A 21,682-nucleotide genomic window follows, 5' to 3' on the forward strand; every position below is an offset into this window, starting at 1 on the left:
TTTTCAATACTATAAACAATACATACATACATATCTAACGTGTGTTAACTAAGTAAGCAAGTGTACAGTTAGATCCTTTTTATTTATACATTTATCCATCGAGAATTATTCTTCGTCTCTGGTTCGTATAAACTGAATTTCAACTTTTGATAATTGATTGCAGTAATTGATTTAATACGCGTGTGAGATAAATAAACTCACACAGTTTCACACGTGGGGAATGAAAGAACGGAGGAACAACTCTTTTGTCGTGAAGTTTTATTTTGTCCAAAAACATATCACATGTTTAATCACATGACCAGAATCTTGACATAACCATTATATGATATGAAGACATAAACGAGTAAAATCATAAAAATTACAAATAGAGAGGATATCACTATGACCTATTACAACTTGTTAATGTTATATTTTCATATTACAAGTTGAAATAGAAAAGAGGAGAAGCAACAAGAAATAAAAACAACCAGCAATTACCAAATTAATATGGGATAGGGGGGGTGGCTGCAATTTTAATTTTAACTCATCATGTCTCGGACTTTCTTTTAAATCTACTACAAACATATGTATTATTTGCAACTTTTATACTGATTTCCCAACCCGATTTAAAAAAACCTCAAAACTAAAGTTTGAGAGAGTTAATATCGGGAGAAGTTTTTAGAACAATGGATGTAAGTACCTACATACGTACGTGGGGTAAAATCTAATCTGTTGACCGATGTAGAAATGAATGAAAACGTAGAGTAGTTATCTTGAGGGGTTCCATATCAAACAAGAATTCTAATCTACTGTGATTTCTGTAAGTGGAATGCTAATCAAAAGGCAAAGGTTAATTATATGATAAATCCAATTATGATTTCGATGAAGTCGAGTAAATATGAATATTTACTCCAGTTTTACCCCTAACTTTAAAGTTCAAGCAACGATTAAGTAGAGTACTACACTGCCTCATCTCCACTTTACAAGTTTTCTACTGCTTTTTTTTTGTTGAATTTTTTTCACCTGATAGAGAGTATGAGATAGAGTAAAAGGTTCCACCTTATCGTTAAATTGATTACTCTTGTTCGTCCCTTCTGAATAGTTTAAATTACAATTACATAAATATTATCGTTCCATAGATATAAAAAAATAATATCGGACTTTTTACGGTCATTGAAGCAGGTCATATAACGAACCATATCATTATCTTATTGGACCAAACTTCACTTTTTAGAAAACATTATTGCAAAATATAATGTTCCGGGTTCTGCAGAGTGGGGAAGAATAAACCATTGGGATTAAATCGGAACTAGTGGGGCATATAAGTGGGGTATATATATTCATATATATATATATTAAAATGGGTAAACTATAATCAAAGTTCCTAACCTAAATCAATAGTAAATAAAGTTTTACTTTTTTTAAAAAGCCCTCTTCAATCACTTAATTATAACGCAAAATTGGACGCAAAAACTTATTGCTTTTTTTTTGTTTCTTTTGTGTACTACATACACTCCGGTGGGGGATGCAGCTTTCTCTCTAATGACAACAGAAAAAAAAAAAAGCTAGGGAGACAGAATTTAACCCAGTAACAATTGTCGAATTACTATTCAAAATTTAAAGGAGACAATAGATAATTATAGCAAGAAAGTTATATGGAATATGCCAAGGAAAAGTCTACTTTGTTTTAATTTAATTTCTAATAAAATAATCTGAAAGAACGAACATCTTTAAACTTCGTTAGAGAACCTTATTATATTAATTTCATTTAAAGTCGTTGTAACATAACGATAAACAGATGAGGGTAAGAACCCTTATACTAGTGATCTATCCATCCATCTACTGTTAATCAAATTTGATTTACAAAATTGTTTGTTTGAATTCTAAACGAGATAAATGATTAGGGCTATAGTTAACACTTGAAATGAAGACATGCGCAATTCAGGATAAAATAGGAATTAAATTTTTAGTGTAAAGCCTCACCTTATAATTACCCCACTTGTAAGCTTCTATTATATCGCACCAACTCATTAGGGTTGTTACTGTTTGATCGATCTGAAGTAAATCATTACAATTAACAAATGACCTATCTCATATAGTCACCTCCAGGTTTAAGGTTGGTGCAAATTAACCCCAACCTAAATTTGAAACTATAATTATTACAATAACTAGGGGAAGTATAACAGAATATGCAAAAGAAAAACCGATGGAGAAGCCCGTAGTTTATCCACAACTCAGAAATCAACTACAATTAACTGTGTAATACCAGACAATGTACTTGACTTGACTCTCCGCCTTCATGCTTAACACATTCCACTTCAAATATCAAACCTTTCAAATCTTACTCCAAAAAGCTTAAAAAAAATAGTTCAACAAATTTTTTCTTGCCTCTATTAACAAATAAAGTTTCCCCCACTTTTGAATTGTTCCCTATTACAGTTAAAAAATTTATTTTGTATTTGTCCCCGGAGTGAATGAGTTTGTGGAACTGTTGCCATAAAAAAAAAAAAAGAAACAACATGGAATGGAATTAAACCCTAATGAAAGAATAATCCACTATAGTATAGCATAGTATAGTATATTATAGACAGAGGTAGGTTAGTTTTATGTCTCAAAAACTGTAGTTATACCGGTCCTTTTCCCTTGTTCCCCACATTCATTAATGACGATTTTAAAAAGTGGTTTTATGACAAACGTAGTTGTTAGTATCTTTTGCAGTAACTTTTTATCTCAAATCTTATCCCATCTCTATATCATTTTTTCATATATAAATATAATTATAGTTTCCAATTAAAATTTTTCTTGATTTGGTTTATACAATTCTTGTTTTATTTTTTTCTTATCTTATTATCAAAAGGAATATCATCTACCCTTTTTTTTGACATATTCACATTTGCTGTTTCGCTAACATTTTTTTTATTTTTTCTTGGTTAAAAAACTCCCCCCTTATCAGATAAATCTAATCAACGGTAACCGATCAATATGTTAGAAAAGAAAGAAAAGGAAAAGGATAATCAATCGATTGTATCTGATCCAGAAAAGGTTGTTCAAATTCAAGAAAATTATCATCAACCTCAACAAAAGAAGAAATTTAAATGGCAAATTGGTCATGATGATTCTCCTCCTGAAATTTATAATATGACACTTTATTTAGCCGTATTTGTTTATGGGTTATGTGGTGCTGCAAGAGGGTTCGATGAAGGTAATATTTCAGGAAATATTAGTTTACCTTCATTTCAAACTAGGTTTGGTCTTAATGATCCTACAAAAACTCCAAATCAACTTGCTGATTTAAAATCAAATATCACTTCTATGGTTCAATTAGGTTCTATCGGGGGAAGTATTCTTGCTATGTATACCGTTGATAAATTAGGTAGAGTTAGAGCTTTACAAGCAGTTTGTATTTTATGGGTTGTGGCTGCTGCTATTCAAATCTCTTCATCTTCAGTGGGTCAATTATATGCTGGTAGATTACTTGAAGGGTTAGCTATCGGTCAAACTACAACTATTGGTCCAAGTATGTCAGAAATTGCTCCAAGTAGAATTAGAGGTCTTTGTGTTTCAATCTTTTCCGGTGCCGTTTATTTCGGTATTATGTTGGGTTATTTTGTTAATTATGGTTGTGTTCTTACTGTTCCAAATGATTCAGATAGACAATGGAGAATCACTATAAGTTTAAAGATTATATTAGCTGGTTTAATATTTATTCTTTCCTTTTTATTTCTTATTGAATCTCCAAGATGGTTATTAAAAGTTAATAGAGCTGAGGAAGCAGTGGAAAAATTATCAAAATTAAGACATTTACCTCCTGATCATCCTTATATTGTGGCTGAAATTAGTGATATTAATGAACAAGTCTTAGCTGAAAGAGAAGCTACTCATGGTTATAATGTTTTCCGTAAATTGAAAGATATTATCATGGTTAAATCTTTAAGATATAGATTCTTTGTTCTTTGTGCCATGGCTCAAATCTTAGGTCAATGGTCTGGTGCTAATGCTGTTACTATTTATGCATCTCAATTATTTAGTTTTGCAGGTGTGGTTGGAACTGATCAATTAAAAATGTCGGCTATTTTAGGAGTTGTCAAATTCGTTTCAGCTTATATTTCAGCTTTCTTCTTTATTGATTTCCTCGGTAGAAGAAAAGCTCTTTATATTGGTCTTACTTTACAATTATTCACTATTTTATATTTTGCAATTTTCATGACCATTGTTCCAGAAGCTTCAAATGCAACAGCTGTTTTAACTTCATCTCAAAAGGCTGCTGCTAAAGGTGCTCTTGCTGCTATTTTCCTTTCTGGTACTGGTTGGACTTTTGGTTGGAATAATATTCAATATTTATTAGGTTCAGAATTATTCCCCTTAAAAATCAGATCTTTCGCTCAATCTTTAGTTATGGTCTTACATTTTGCTAATCAATATGGTAATTCGAAAGCTTTACCAGTTATGATTCTTGCTATGACTAATTATGGAGTATTTTATTTCTTTGTTGGTATAATGGTTATTGGATTATTTTGGTGTTGGTTTTTCCTTCCAGAAGTTGCTGGTAGATCTTTGGAATCAATGGAAGAAATCTTTAATTTACCATGGTATGTTATTGGTAGAAAAGGTCCTGAATTATGTCCTGATTACTCTGAAATTAATAAAATCAGTCATACTGATTCAAGAGGTAATACTTATGTCGATCACGTTCATTATAACGTTGACATTTCCAAAGTAAATCAAGAATTCATTGAAGATATTGAATTAAAGCAAGGTAAGAGTGATGGTCACTTATTCCAAAGTTCAAGTAATGATCAATTGCTTCAAAGTACAAGTAATGATGGATTACTTGAAAGAGAGTCTTAAATAGACACAGTGTAACTTTAACTCATTTTAATGTTTGATAGTTTTTTAATTTCTAGTTTTATCTTTTACTTTGATTGTTTTTATTATTACTATTATATATTATAAATGCATAACGATGGGAATATTATAATAGATATAAATATCAAGTTGTAACTCTGATTGTGTAAAAAGCAATGTGCAGGAAAATGAAAAAAAATCTCTTTCTTTGGTAGCACAAACTAAATTGTATTATGAATCATAATTATACGCTTAGTTTAGTTATATCATTAGACTAGATCAGTTATACTTCAATGGAGCTGCCAATCAATAGTCAGGTATACATACCTATACCACATTATCCACCGTTCAAGTTACGATCGTCGCTCATTGATAAAGATCCTGTGATTTGGGTTCATCTTTTGGAAGCATATATTAAGTTAATCAAGTACCTTTTACAGAATGATGTTAAGATATTAACCTTTAAATCATTTCAACAATTGATTAGGTTTTTGAAAGTATATCTTCATGAGACTTCATTAGAGTCATCACGAATCTTTTCCCTTGGTGCTATTAACCCTGATATTAAGACAAATACTTCAATTTTAAGAACTTATATATTTCAATTTTTAAAGTCATTTGGAATATTAAGATTTATTGAAGATAAAGATGATGATGGAGAAATGATTTGGAATTTCGTATCGATATACATCAAGAACAATGGATCTGTTGTTAAAACTTTATTAAATTATGATTCAATCATTTCAAAGTTACAAAATTATCTTCATTTTAAAATTTTAAATAATGAATTTTCAAACCTTGATCAAGAAATTTTCATCATGTTATTAGATCCTCAATTAACTAAAGTTACAAAGTTCAGTATTGATAGTACTGAAGGTATAAAGTCATCAAGAGTGAAACCTAAAAATAATGTCAATTCATTCACTGCATCATTTGTTAATTCTTATTGGATTAAGCTATTGGAAAATTTATTCTCAACTATTTATAAAGATATATCGAAGGATTTAATGATTATTTCGATATTATCAATCAATATAAATCAATTAACAACTTTAGTTAAAGATCAATTATCCATCAATTCCATACAGAGTTTAAAGAATAATCCATTGTTTGGTTCCATATTAATCTCCGATCAAATTTTAGACTATTTCCCAAACTTATCTCAAAAGTTACCCTTATTAAATAATATTAGGTTCAAGAGTGAAGATCCAAATGCTGATGTTGATGTCAATGAAGATGATATTTTCACACTTATTGATTTATTCCCAAAGTTAAGTCAAGTAAGAGCTAAGTCATTATTAATCGATCATGATCAGAATGTGGAAGCATTGACTAATTTATTGTTGGAAGATCCATCGATTATTGATAAAAAAGAGGAACCAATCAAAAAGAAACCATCTAAGCAACCTTCGACTGATACGATTACTCATCGTTCAAAATATGATGATGATAAAATTTCAAAACTCGATTTTTCAGATACGACTGTTATTGTAGGTAAGAAACAACGTAAGCTGGTGAAATTAGATAAGAATAATTTATTAATATCTTCTTTGAAATTGTTGTATGATGAAGATGAAGATGAACCAGATGATACTTATGATGATCAAGAGATCACTACTGGAATTGAATCCAGGTCTAATACTCCAGCACCTCAACTGAAAGTTGATGGTAATGAATTGTTCTTATTCGGTAAGCTTAAAGCAAAAGGAGAACAATTGTTCAATAAAGCAACTAGAGGGAAACCTGAGAGACAAGAGCTTAAAACACGTACAAAATGGACAGATGAACAAATTGAAGGTTGGTATAAAGTATTATTAAGATCTCCACATCGATTCAAGATTTTGGATGATATATTCTTCTTTGAGAATCCAAATAAACCAGTCGCTAATATCAAGGTCAATATCAATAATGATAACAATAATAATCAACAGAATAATCAAACACCAGAACCTGGTAATGCAACTCCTTCCAAACGTACGAATGCTAGAAATGAACAAAATAAAGCTTCAAGAGCAAATCATCGTAGAAAAAACCAGCATAATAAAAAGACAGCCATTGAATTAAAAGGCCTACAAAATTAGCTTTTATATAGGGTACTTATTTCGCAATTTAGTCTATACATGAAATTACACCTATATTTAGTATCTCTTAACAATCCACGTCATAAAATTTCGCGATACTTTTTTTTTTTTGATCGTTGGAAATAAAGGGCCGGACTAACCATTGTTGTTTATCAATTGAGTTAGACACCATGATCTCAGCATTGTTCATATATGATAACAAGGGAGACATACTAGTGTCGAAGTTGTACAAAGAAGGAGTGAAAAGGAATATTTCCGATGTGTTCCGTATTCAAGTTATTACGTTAACCAACTCCCAATCGAAATCATCAGCATCAACTTCGAATAATTATAACAAATCACCAGTGTTGACATTGGGTTCAACTTCGTTCATTTATATCAAATCTAATAAATTGTGGATTTGTGCTGTTACTAGATCCAATCAAGATTGTTCTGTTGTGTTTGAATTTCTTTATAAACTTGAAAGTTTATTGAAAGTGGTCTTATTTGGAAATTCATCATTTAAGCTTAATGACGAGGCATTAATCAATAATTTCGTAACGGTCAATGAATTGTTAGATGAAGTGATTGAATTCGGATATCCAACTAGTTTAGATCTAGCCAATTTAAAACAAAATGTGACCACAAGTCCTGAAAGTACATTCAATTTAAAATTACCATCACTTACAAAAAGAAAATCATCAGCATTGAGTATTCCTACTGTTTCAACTAGACTGAAAGTGACTTGGAGAGATGACACTATTAAATATAGAAGAAATGAAATATTCCTAAATGTTGATGAGAAGTTAAATATATTGATGAACACCGATGGTCAAATCTTGAGGGCATACATCGATGGTACAATCAATATGAAAACTCATTTAACAGGTATGCCAAATTGTAAATTCGGATTTGGTGATAACAGTATATTATTGAATTCCTTTAATGAAGATAAATACGATGAAGATAGCAATGGTAATAGTGTTATTTTAGAAGATAGTAAATTTCATCAATGTGTGGAATTAACTAAATTCGATCAAGATAGATCCATTCACTTTATACCACCGGATGGAGAATTCCAATTGATGAATTATCACTGTCGTCTGAATATAAACTTACCTTTTCAAGTGTATCCTCAAATAACAGAGATTGGAAATCTGAAATTAAACTATAAAATCAGAGTTAAATCATTATATTCATCAAAGTTACCAGCAACCAATTTAGTATTGAAGATCCCAGTGCCAAGTGGAGTTATAAATTCGAATATTACCAATTCTTCTGGAAAATCAAAGTTAAGTCTTGAAGATAATTTGATAATCTGGAAATTCAATAAATATTTTGGAGAACAAGAACATATCTTAACAGCTGAAATAGAATTACCAAGCTCATCTTCATCTTTATTCAATTGGGTCAAGCCACCAATAACCCTTGACTTTAAGATTGAAATGTTTTCAAGTTCAGGCTTAACTGTCAAATTCTTAAAAGTTCAAGAGAAAGCAAATTATAAAACGGTCAAATGGGTTAAATACTGTACTCAAGCTGGATCTTATGAAGTTCGTTTTTAATTATACTATATATTACGTTATAGAGATTACCATATTCTATTGTATATTATCGATAAACATGCTTTATCTAACCACTTGTAATCGCCTATTACTCCACCAATCGTGTCTAACAAAATTTTTCTATAGTAAAAAAACGTGTAAAAAGTTCATTTTTTTTTTGGTATTAAAAAATTCAGCGATGCGATTTAAACCATAATTCAATCATTCAATTCAGAGATTCAAAGGCTCATACATATAGATCAACAAGTCAATTGAAGCACAATGAGAGATTTGATCGTTTTAGGTGGTTCTTCACACCCTCATCTTACTAAACAAATTTGCAGAAACTTAACTATAGATCAAGGAAGGGTCTCTTCAAAGAAGTTTTCTAATGGAGAAACGAGTATCGAAGTCATAGATTCAGTCAGAGAGAAAGATGTGTACATTGTTCAATCTGGTTGCGGTGAAGTTAATGATAACTTTATTGAATTATTGATCATGATATCTGCTTGTAAGATTGCTAGTGCAACCAGAGTTACAGCTGTGTTACCATTATTCCCTTATTCTCGTCAACCAGACGCACCCCACGCTGCTAATTTAACTGGTGCTCCCTCTATATCAACCAAAAAGGAGCTGTATACATTTGAAAGTGCACCAAGCACCCCAAGACCATTATCAAGAGGTAGTAGCTACTTCAATGATTCATTCGCTACAGGTGCTAATTCATCTCGTGAAGGATTATTAGAAAAGGCAACTCACAATAGTTTAAGACATCCAGTACCTTATACTGCAAAATCGTTGGTGACTAATTCAGCCTCCACAAATATCACTTCTGTTGATGTTTCTAGTAAGAGTGATAATGGATATAAGCAATGGGTTGCTCAAAATGGTACATTAATTGCTAATTTGTTGACAACGGCTGGTGCTGATAGATTAATAACTATGGATTTACATGATCCTCAATTTCAAGGTTTCTTCAACATACCAGTTGATAATTTATATTCAAGACCATTATTAAAGCATTATATCAAAGATTATATTCCAAACTATCAAGATTGTGTCATTGTTTCTCCTGATAGTGGTGGTGCTAAAAGAGCAACTTCAATCGCGGATTCTTTAGGTTGTTCATTCGCTTTAATTCATAAAGAGAGAAGAGCTAAAGTCGCCAAGAATCCTCCTTCAACGGCAGCTTCAAGTTCTTCTAGTTCAGTCAATCTCTTGAACTCTATTAGCATGAACACCACTAATATGGTGGCTACAACAATGTTGGTTGGAGATGTTAAAGATAAAGTATGTGTTTTAATTGATGACTTAGTGGATACTTCCTACACTATTACAAGAGCAGCTAAATTATTAAAGGATCAAGGAGCAAAATATGTTTATGCTTTGGTCACACATGCGGTTTTCAGTGGGGATGCAATTAATAGAGTTTTAAAATCTGATATTGACAAAGTTATTACAACTAATTCTGTCCCACAACTGGAACATGTATCGATTATAGGTCCCGATAATTTTGAAGTTTTGGATATTTCCAGAATTTTGGCTGAGGCAATTAGGAGAATCCATAATGGGGAATCTGTATCAATGTTGTTTGATCATGGTTGGTAAACCCGCTGCAGATGCATTCAATCCAATCTCATAACCAATTTGGATTGCCTTAAAAATATGAACTACATGGTTATGAAGTTCGTGGATATGACTAATAATCATCTGATACATTTATACTCCTATTTTGTGAAATAAATAATGGTGAAACTATTTTAGGAACGTTTCACCATGGTCGGTAGAACTGCAGATGCAATCATTTTCATTCCCAATTTGTTAAAGATAAAAATATCAATTCAAGAATAATCGTGTTGTCAAGGGGGTGAATTCGAGTAATACCTCCTGGTTACATTCATCCCGATTTTGTTTGGAATACATAATAGTGAATCTTTATTAATCCTATTCGATCATTGTTGGTAGAACTGCAGATATAATCGGAGTCAATACCAATTTGGTTTAATTTAACAATATCAATTGGTTGCTAATCGTGCTAGTGAATAGGTTATTATGATTAATGCTCAATGGTTACATTTGTTGTTATGTATACTACATAACGTCTAACCAATCTTATTGGATTGTCGTTGGTTTGACTGCAGATGCAACCAGTATCACTACCAATTTGGTTTAAAATATCAATTAAATAATAATTTCTTTTGCTTATGAATGTGGGTTTGAATTTATTAATTAACTAATATGGCTATTCGTGAACAGTTTGGAAGCTGTACTCCGCCTTAGGCTGGTATCCTACATCTCGTTTCAATCGTAGGCTAAATGTTCAATGCTATTTAGAGAGTATTACTAATTTGGTGTGATATGCATGGGTTTGTGGTACATAAACTTATATTGTAACATAATCAATTTAATATAAATATTTTTTAATAAGAGTCGATTGTTATTGATACTTTTATTGGCTATTTATCGGAGTCAATTTGGTTGTTTTCAAGGGGATGCATGTATTTGATTCTAGCCTAAGTTTATTGGTAGATCTTTTCTCTTTCAGCCAATTATATTCCTTTAAGGAAACAAATCAATGCATACCCCAAACTCTTTTATTAGATCTCTGCGTTTCCATTGAGCTTCCAGATTAGAATATTATTATTATTTTTTACCAATTTAACTTAAAGGAGTCTACATAGTGAATCTTTTGAAATTACCGGGACTTTTTATCCTTAACCGGAACAGAACTGTTTTGTTCGCTAGTAAAATTCTATTCGCTAAAACAAGTTCACATTTCCATTTGTCAAATAAATTTCTATTCAAATACCCAAGGATGTAACATTTTTTAACTGTTTAACACGGGGATTTAGCCGGGATATTGATTTGAAGTGACAGAAAACAATTCTAATCGTTAAAATTAAATTTATTCGCTAAAGCTAATAAAATAATTTATTTTCATCTCATCATAGTAATTTGGTTGGTTGACGAGTTAATTAAATTTATTTTGGTAATTAGAAATTTCTTGCTGTAATTATATGAGCTATGAATATTTCATCTGTAGGATAACGGTTAAGAAAGTATAATTGTACAAGAAGGTCAAACAAAGTTAAATCCATATTACTCAAAATGGTCTGATATTGACTAGAATTGTAAAAAGATGTGTTTCTGTAAAGATGAAATTAGGTTTGAAAAGGTATAACTAGGAAAACCTGGCCCGGGAGAGATCTCATATGCAAGCATTAGGCAAATATAATGGTTTAATTTGATATGATTGTCAATAATTAGACTTTTTATTATAATAATAGTTACTGCATGAAAAGTGATCACGACTTATTGCTAATAATCATAATGATAATGTGTACTGTAGTAATTATAGTTATTAATAGTTTTATAAATAGATGACTACTACTATTACTACAAATGAGCTTTCATGCAAGAGACTTTAAGGAAAACCTTCGGGAAGAGCCCTACAATGAAATTATGTGATGCAAACATTTGCATATCCGAACATGAAGGCTTTTGCTCTACGTAAAGTTTGAATAACCTAGGTTAACCGCCTACAGCCATTGCATCAGAATATAATTTAGGCTAAAAAGTGAGAAACCGAAACAATTAGGGAAATATGCCCAAATGCCTCCTTTTCAATTTAGCCTAGGATGACCACAAAAAGGATCGGCGAGCGTGAAAGTACATTGCTTAGCGTTTCCATGCATATTCGTGCTACTGATTGACATAATAAATGCAAGTAAACTTCGAATCTGTCCTTCTACGGTATGGAGAGCGTAAAGTAGTTCCAAAACGCGAAGCAAGCTAAAGTACTTTGTAATTTGAACTGGAGATAAGCATATGAATATAGACTAAATAAACCAAACAGAAAGTAAGGTTCTTAACTGAATCAAAAAAAATGATTATGAGAATTAACGTTTGTTTCGCATGCAGAGATGAAAGGTCAAACAAGCTAACCATCGCCTTAAAAAATTAATCTGACTAAAAAGCTTAAATAAGATTCAAAAATAACTTTAAAATTTTTGAATTATAGTATCGTAACCATAGCAAAAAGCCTTGAATTGAAATTATGTTTATAGTGCCTTCTCTGTAATTGGTATTTTGAAATATATATATATATATGAATCTAAAAAGTTCGTTCCATGACCAGAATCCATCGCTAGCTTGCATATAAGAAAATACGTAAAAGCATTCTCTTTTACTGTTCTCTCGTAGTGAAGGTACACAAAATCGTAAATGAGAAAATTTTTTCTTTTCCATCTTTCTCTTTCGCTCGCCAAAATCAGAAACAGGAGTCTGAACCTTTTTTTCATCAACAAAGGGTACAACAAGGAGTAGAGGTTACGATTCCTAGAAACTTCTATTCAGGTTTCTAGTAACAGTTAAGGGGCCGACCATTGTTCTGATTTCCTTTTCATTTTCATAACCACGACTTTGCTTGGTTAGGATTTGTCTTCTTTTTAAGAGATTGTTTGGTCCTGCAACAGCCTATAACTAAGTCTAATTAGAAAATATAATTAACCTCTACTAACTTTTAGTGAATAATTATAAACAGTATAATCTGTCGCACTATTAACAAGAGAGAGCTAAAATCAGTAACCCCTCACCCTCAATTAGTTAAAAGTGGGGTCATAGCGTAATCTGTTAACATAAAAAGTTAGGCACATATACTCAATTTTTTTTGTGAGTACGGATTTTACGGTGGGGCGTAAATGCAAGCCCAATATATATATGGCTCCCAATTTCATAATAGTTATGGATACCTTTCCTTTTAAACGTTATTTTTTTCGCTAGCTACTCTACCGGCTCGTTTCAAGTCAAGATGACATCGAAAGTAAAATAACGGTTGACTAAATGGTCTGATTTATTTCTTTTGTTTTCTGACATATGGCCTAGCAAGGTTATTTATTTTGTCAAATTAGTAATGTTTCTAATCTCCTTATCTATGACCATTAATAAACAAGTGCATAGAAGTAGAACATGTCTGCATTAGATGGGGCCAGGCGAATTTTTCAGTACAGTAAACCAATTTTAACCACTATAAATCTCTTGCAAACGAAGCTTCGTCTACAATACTAAACCTACTCGGGGAGGTTGGTGCATATTATTTTTCACTCTTATGTATGTCAATTTCCTATTTGATCCAATTCTCTTGCGTTTTAAGTTTCACAAATACGACCCAAAGAGCGTAAAGCTTTTCATTTTCAAAAAATAATTTATTTTGTGGCATCAAGTTTGCAGTCGCTAATTCTACGCCGCCCTAATCGAGAAGTAACCTTTGGCTTCTTTTAATTACTAAAAAGTCTACCAATCAATAAATCTATCTTTTATCTTAGTTAAGAATAATTTTATTCTGACACTTCGTATGATCGGAGATATTGTTGCATCCATAACTGTATGATGTTTGATGCTGCGGTTGATACTTTATTCACATGGATTGCATGATAATAAGTATAATGTTAGCAGCCTACATTATTACAACGAATACTATCCTCCGATTCCCCCCTGGTAATTCACGGAGGAAATAGTTACTAAAAATTACTTTATATTTTCTAGTTAGTTAATGTGTAGATCTCTTTAATTAGTGGTTGAAGGAGAAAAGTGATGATTAATTTTTCACTGCATCCCCAGAATGAAAAGTTACCATTTTGCCAATCCATGCAGCATCGCGCAGATCATGAACGTAATTAGATCGCGAGGATAGAGACCGCGCTGATACATTACATAAATTTTGTTAAGTGAAAAGTTTTATTAGTGCAGCAAAAAAAATATTTTGGTTTAGGATCACAAATTTTGCAGTGATTGCCTGTTTCAAAGCTAATTTGGTAATATTTTCAACCTAATTAAACTTATAATTATCGTGATAAATTAGATGAAATTTTTTTTTGAATTACCTTTTGCAATTGGCAAAAAGGTACCTTTCTAGGTATAGTCCTTTAATTTTATATAAATAATTCGAAGTACCCACTTAGCTTATGAATTTTTATAAAATTCTTTTCTAGTTTAATTATCTGCATATCAATTTCATACAACACTAACAATGTTTATACTATTTATATTTGTCTTAGCTTTAGCTAAATTATCTTCAAGTGCTCAGGTGTCTGGTATTTTTACTGAGTTCAATTCACTTACATATGAAAATGCTGCCGATTATACTGCAACATATCCTTTAAACCCAAGTTGGGACGCAACTATGTCTTGGATCATTGATGGTTCCTTAGTAAATGCCGGTGATACTTTCACCTTAACAATGCCTTGTGTATTCAAATTTACTACTGATGATACCACTATTAGTCTTCAAGTTAACTCTGAAGTCTTTGCTACCTGTACCTTTAATGAAGGTGACATTATTCTTTCTTATTCAGAATTGCAATGTACTGTAGCTAGCAATGTTGTTTCCAGTACTTATGCTACTGGAACAATTTCTTTTCCATTTACTTTTAATGTCGGTGGTTCAGCTTATGCATCCGATTTACAAGATTCACAATGTTTCACCAGTGGTGTTAATACTGTCTCATTTTTGGATGGTGAAAACTACCTTGATACAACCGCTACTTTTGATGCTGGTCCTCCAATTCCACAATATTCTGCAAGTGACATTGTTTTCTTAAATAGACTTGTTCCTTCAATTAGCAGACAATTACATTTTGTTGAAGCTGGTGAATGTTCCACTGGTTATACTTCAGGTACGTTAGGTATTGAAGTTTCTAACGCTGCAATTGATTGTACTTCCTTTCATAATTACATGAGTAATTCATTTAATGCTTGGTACTTGCCAGAAACTGCTGATGCTATGCCATCATTTACTACTTCTTGTAGTACTAGTAGTTTAACTGTTACTTATAAAAATATTCCTGCAGGCTACAGACCTTATATTGATGCTTTACTTAATCCAACTGGTGGTGATGTTGATGCAACCTATACAAATACCTACACTTGTGTCGGATCCAGATCTTCTACTAATAATGGTCTCACGATCTCTTGGGGTAATTATGAAGATTCTGGTGTAAGTGGTAACGGTAATGTGGTTATTATCACCACTTCAACTTACGCTGGTGCCACTACTCAAGTTACCACTTTACCTTTTAATACTGCTGCTGGTAATACTATAACCATTGAAGTTCAAGTTCCAATTCCAACTATAACTACAACTATCACTACTGGATCCGAATTAGCTACTTCTACTATTTCTGCTGCTGAAGGAAATACTGCTACAGTCATTGTAGAAATTCCTTTTAATCCGACCATTACGACTACCGAATTTGGAAGTGTCACCGCGGTATCAACAACCACAATAACAAATGGTCCTTTTCTGACTGATAGTGTTGTTGTTTTTATGCCACCAAACCCAACTACTACCGAAACCACACAATGGACTGGTACATTTGATGAAACAGTGACTATTTACAACGGTCCAAATCAAATTGATATTGTTCTCATTGAAACTCCAGTTAATCCAACTACTACTATCACTACTCCATGGACCGGTACTTATACTACCACCACTACTGTTACTGATCCAGTTTACGGTGACAACACTGTTATTGTTCAAACTCCAGTTAATCCAACTACTACTATCACCACATCATGGGATGGATCATTCATCACCACCACTACTGTTACTGATTCCGTTTATGGTGACAATACTGTTATTGTTCAAACTCCAGTTAACCCAACTACTACTATCACCACATCATGGGATGGATCATTCATCACCACCACTACTGTTACTGATTCCGTTTATGGTGACAATACTGTTATTGTTCAAACTCCAGTTAACCCAACTACTACTATCACCACATCATGGGATGGATCATTCACCACCACCACTACTATTACTGATTCCGTTTATGGTGACAACACTGTTATTGTTCAAACTCCAGTTAACCCAACTACTACTATCACTACTCCATGGACCGGTACTTATACTACCAGTACTACTGTCACTGACTCAGTTTACGGTGACAACACTGTTATTGTTCAAACTCCAGTTAATCCAACTACTACTATCACTACTCCATGGACCGGTACTTATACTACCAGTACTACTGTCACTGACTCAGTTTACGGTGACAACACTGTTATTGTTCAAACTCCAGTTAATCCAACTACTACTATCACCACATCATGGGATGGATCATTCACCACCACCACTACTGTTACTGATTCCGTTTATGGTGACAACACTGTTATTGTTCAAACTCCAGTTAATCCAACTACTACTATCACCACATCATGGGATGGATCATTCATCACCACCACTACTGTTACTGATTCCGTTTATGGTGACAATACTGTTATTGTTCAAACTCCAGTTAACCCAACTACTACTATCACCACATCATGGGATGGATCATTCACCACCACCACTACTGTTACTGACTCAGTTTATGGTGACAACACTGTTATTGTTCAAACTCCAGTTAATCCAACTACTACTATCACCACATCATGGGATGGATCATTCACCACCACCACTACTGTTACTGATTCCGTTTATGGTGACAACACTGTTATTGTTCAAACTCCAGTTAACCCAACTACTACTATCACTACTCCATGGACCGGTACTTATACTACCAGTACTACTGTCACTGACTCAGTTTACGGTGACAACACTGTTATTGTTCAAACTCCAGTTAACCCAACTACTACTATCACTACTCCATGGACCGGTACTTATACTACCAGTACTACTGTCACTGACTCAGTTTACGGTGACAACACTGTTATTGTTCAAACTCCAGTTAATCCAACTACTACTATCACCACATCATGGGATGGATCATTCACCACCACCACTACTGTTACTGATTCCGTTTATGGTGACAACACTGTTATTGTTCAAACTCCAGTTAATCCAACTACTACTATCACTACTCCATGGACCGGTACTTATACTACCAGTACTACTGTCACTGACTCAGTTTACGGTGACAACACTGTTATTGTTCAAACTCCAGTTAACCCAACTACTACTATCACTACTCCATGGACCGGTACTTATACTACCAGTACTACTGTCACTGATCCAGTATATGGTGACAACACTGTTATTGTTCAAACTCCAGTTAATCCAACTACTACTATCACCACATCATGGGATGGATCATTCACCACCACCACTACTGTTACTGATTCCGTTTATGGTGACAACACTGTTATTGTTCAAACTCCAGTTAATCCAACTACTACTATCACCACATCATGGGATGGATCATTCACCACCACCACTACTGTTACTGATTCCGTTTATGGTGACAACACTGTTATTGTTCAAACTCCAGTTAACCCAACTACTACTATCACTACTCCATGGACCGGTACTTATACTACCAGTACTACTGTCACTGACTCAGTTTACGGTGACAACACTGTTATTGTTCAAACTCCAGTTAACCCAACTACTACTATCACTACTCCATGGACCGGTACTTATACTACCAGTACTACTGTCACTGACTCAGTTTACGGTGACAACACTGTTATTGTTCAAACTCCAGTTAATCCAACTACTACTATCACCACATCATGGGATGGATCATTCACCACCACCACTACTGTTACTGATTCCGTTTATGGTGACAACACTGTTATTGTTCAAACTCCAGTTAATCCAACTACTACTATCACTACTCCATGGACCGGTACTTATACTACCAGTACTACTGTCACTGACTCAGTTTACGGTGACAACACTGTTATTGTTCAAACTCCAGTTAATCCAACTACTACTATCACCACATCATGGGATGGATCATTCACCACCACCACTACTGTTACTGACTCAGTTTATGGTGACAATACTGTTATTGTTCAAACTCCAGTTAACCCAACTACTACTATCACTACTCCATGGACCGGTACTTATACTACCAGTACTACTGTCACTGACTCAGTTTACGGTGACAACACTGTTATTGTTCAAACTCCAGTTAACCCAACTACTACTATCACTACTCCATGGACCGGTACTTATATTACCAGTACTACTGTCACTGACTCAGTTTACGGTGACAACACTGTTATTGTTCAAACTCCAGTTAATCCAACTACTACTATCACCACATCATGGGATGGATCATTCACCACCACCACTACTGTTACTGACTCAGTTTATGGTGACAATACTGTTATTGTTCAAACTCCAGTTAACCCAACTACTACTATCACTACTCCATGGACCGGTACTTATACTACCAGTACTACTGTCACTGATTCCGTTTATGGTGACAATACTGTTATTGTTCAAACTCCAGTTAATCCAACTACTACTATCACCACATCATGGGATGGATCATTCACCACCACCACTACTGTTACTGATTCCGTTTATGGTGACAACACTGTTATTGTTCAAACTCCAGTTAATCCAACTACTACTATCACCACATCATGGGATGGATCATTCATCACCACCACTACTGTTACTGATTCCGTTTATGGTGACAATACTGTTATTGTTCAAACTCCAGTTAATCCAACTACTACTATCACTACTCCATGGACCGGTACTTATATTACCAGTACTACTGTCACTGACTCAGTTTACGGTGACAACACTGTTATTGTTCAAACTCCAGTTAACCCAACTACTACTATCACTACTCCATGGACCGGTACTTATACTACCAGTACTACTGTCACTGATCCAGTATATGGTGACAACACTGTTATTGTTCAAACTCCAGTTAATCCAACTACTACTATCACCACATCATGGGATGGATCATTCATCACCACCACTACTGTTACTGATTCCGTTTATGGTGACAATACTGTTATTGTTCAAACTCCAGTTAATCCAACTACTACTATCACTACTCCATGGACCGGTACTTATACTACCAGTACTACTGTCACTGACTCAGTTTACGGTGACAACACTGTTATTGTTCAAACTCCAGTTAACCCAACTACTACTATCACTACTCCATGGACCGGTACTTATACTACCAGTACTACTGTCACTGATCCAGTATATGGTGACAACACTGTTATTGTTCAAACTCCAGTTAACCCAACTACTACTATCACTACTCCATGGACCGGTACTTATACTACCAGTACTACTGTCACTGACTCAGTTTACGGTGACAACACTGTTATTGTTCAAACTCCAGTTAATCCAACCACAATGATTACTACATCTTGGACTGGTTCTTTTACTACCACTGTAACCGAAAGTGATTCAGTATATGGTAATAATACTGTAGTTGTCGAGAATCCAGAAAGTTCTTCATCTGTTTCAAGTTCTTCATTTGATCCATACACTACTTACACTGTTTATATTCCAACTACTATTGATGGTGTTGATCCAACCGATGTCGGTGTGGTTATTGTTACTACTAATTCAGAAGGTAGTTTATACACCACTACTTCCATTATTAGTTATGCTGACGAACCAAGTATTTCATCTAATAGTTCATCCACTTCAGCTACTTCGAGTGTTGAATCAGATGTTACTTCAAGTCAATCTTCTTTCGCTGTTTCAACTTCAACAGTCTCCAACACTAGATCTTCTAGTGATCAAACATCATCTGCTTCTTCATCGAGTTATTCATTGGCTGCTTCTGATTCAGTTTATCCCGAAACTGCTTCCACCGCTTCTTCAAGTGATTCTTCAGTCTTATCATCCAGCGAAGTAATCAGTTCAAGTTCTTCAACTGAATCTAGTTCATCTGTTGTTACTTCTTCATCTGAATCCAGTTCATCTGTTGCTTCTTCAACTGAGTCCAGTTCTACTGTTGCCTCTTCATCTGAATCTAGTTCATCTGTTGTTACTTCTTCATCTGAATCCAGTTCATCTGTTGCTTCTTCAACTGAGTCTAGTTCTACTGTTGCCTCTTCATCTGAATCTAGTTCTACTGTTGCTTCTTCATCTGAATCCAGTTCATCTGTTGTTACTTCTTCGTCTGAATCCAGTTCATCTGTTGCTTCTTCAATCGAATCTAGTTCCGCTATTACTTCATCAATTGAATCTAGTTCTAGTGTTACTTCATCTGAATCAAGTTTAATTTCTGCTTATGTCGCTTCTAGTTCAAGTCTGTCACACAGTGCTATTGTGTATTCATACTATTCTAACTCATCCAGATCATATGAATCTTCAACCTTAACCAGTTCTGATCCAGTTTCCACCTTACTTGCCACTGTCCCAAGTAGTTCATCATCTTTATCATTTTCAACTTCCCTCGGTGATACTTACAGTATCTTTGAATCTTCTACCAGTTCAGTCATTGAATCTTCCAGTTCTACTGAATCAACTTCAGTCGTTGTTGCTAGCACCTCAGGTTCTTCATCTTCTGAAGCTTCATCTAGTTCAAGCTCAGTTGAAGATTCAAGTTCTAGTTCAGTTGCTGATTCAACTTCTACTTCATCATCTTCATTGATTGATGTTACAACTTCATTAGTTGATCCAACTACCAGTTCCAATGAATATTCATCTGCAACAACTTTATCTACTGTTACTTACAGTTCTACTTCTGCTGCTGGTGTTTCTAACAATGATTCAACTACTTCAAGTGAATCCTCAGATCCATCAGTTTCTTTAGATCCATCTGTTTCTGAATCAACTATTTCAGCTACCACTTCATCCATTGCCACTGAAACTTCTTCAACCAACAATGGTTCAAAGAGTTCCAACAGTGACAATGAAGATCCATCTAATGTTTCTTCATCAACATTCTCCTCAACCACCTTATCTACTGTTGCTCAAGGTTCATCTTCATCATTAGCTGCTTCTATTGTCGATTCTGATCCAACATCATCATTTACATCTGCATCTACTTCTTCTGAAGCTAGTGCTTCAAACTCTCCAATCTTCACTTATGAAGGTTCTGCATCTATTAAATCTACACCAACTTTTGTTGTCGTTTTAATTACTTTCTTAATTTTAATGTTCTAAGGGATATTAATCTAAAACTACAATTTCTTCACTTCGTTATTCTTTTTATTTTATTATGGTTTTTTCTTTTATTTCTTCACTTCGTCTCTTGTGTTTAAAATTCTTTTAATTATTTATTTATTTATACTTTAATGATATAGACTATTTCTTTAAAACAAATTTATATTGTAGCATTTACTTAGTATTAAACCAAAAAAAAATACATTTGCAACTATAGAATTATAAAAATGGTCTAGACTATGCGAGGTAAGAAGAAAAAAAATAATCGAAAACAAAAAAAAAAAGAAATTTAATAAAAGTTGCAACCTTTCCGTTTATGCAAGCGGTGGTGGTGGTGGTTTTAGTTTTAGTTTTAGTTTCAG

At 33.6% G+C, this 21,682-nt stretch overlaps 5 protein-coding genes across 5 annotated transcripts; all 5 read left to right on the forward strand. All coding sequences in view use genetic code 12, as the record gives it.

Moving 5' to 3' along the window:
- Positions 1–3,117: 3,117 nt before the first annotated feature.
- On the forward strand, positions 3,118–4,827 carry DFJ63DRAFT_285387 (quinate permease; the record flags this gene model as incomplete). The annotated part of the gene is made up of 1 exon (XM_064904895.1): positions 3,118–4,827. The coding sequence occupies one exon, from the start codon at positions 3,118–3,120 to the stop codon at positions 4,825–4,827; it is 1,710 nt and encodes a 569-aa protein (XP_064764053.1).
- A 290-nt stretch (positions 4,828–5,117) lies between these two features.
- DFJ63DRAFT_334294 (uncharacterized protein) lies at positions 5,118–6,905 on the forward strand (the record flags this gene model as incomplete). Its single annotated transcript, XM_064908011.1, has 1 exon — positions 5,118–6,905. The coding sequence occupies one exon, from the start codon at positions 5,118–5,120 to the stop codon at positions 6,903–6,905; it is 1,788 nt and encodes a 595-aa protein (XP_064764054.1).
- Positions 6,906–7,075: 170 nt separating this feature from the next.
- APM4 (Apm4p) lies at positions 7,076–8,449 on the forward strand (the record flags this gene model as incomplete). Its single annotated transcript, XM_064904865.1, has 1 exon — positions 7,076–8,449. One exon carries the CDS (start codon positions 7,076–7,078, stop codon positions 8,447–8,449), a length of 1,374 nt encoding a protein of 457 aa, XP_064764055.1.
- Positions 8,450–8,710: 261 nt separating this feature from the next.
- On the forward strand, positions 8,711–10,036 carry PRS5 (ribose phosphate diphosphokinase subunit; the record flags this gene model as incomplete). Its single annotated transcript, XM_064908012.1, has 1 exon — positions 8,711–10,036. One exon carries the CDS (start codon positions 8,711–8,713, stop codon positions 10,034–10,036), a length of 1,326 nt encoding a protein of 441 aa, XP_064764056.1.
- A 4,420-nt stretch (positions 10,037–14,456) lies between these two features.
- DFJ63DRAFT_312047 (cell-wall agglutinin N-terminal ligand-sugar binding-domain-containing protein) lies at positions 14,457–21,320 on the forward strand (the record flags this gene model as incomplete). The annotated part of the gene is made up of 1 exon (XM_064905898.1): positions 14,457–21,320. One exon carries the CDS (start codon positions 14,457–14,459, stop codon positions 21,318–21,320), a length of 6,864 nt encoding a protein of 2,287 aa, XP_064764057.1.
- Positions 21,321–21,682: the final 362 nt, after the last annotated feature.

Source organism: Scheffersomyces coipomensis, assembly GCF_036884675.1.
Source record: "Scheffersomyces coipomensis strain NRRL Y-17651 chromosome Unknown DFJ63scaffold_2, whole genome shotgun sequence".
Taxonomy (NCBI): domain Eukaryota; kingdom Fungi; phylum Ascomycota; class Pichiomycetes; order Serinales; family Debaryomycetaceae; genus Scheffersomyces; species Scheffersomyces coipomensis.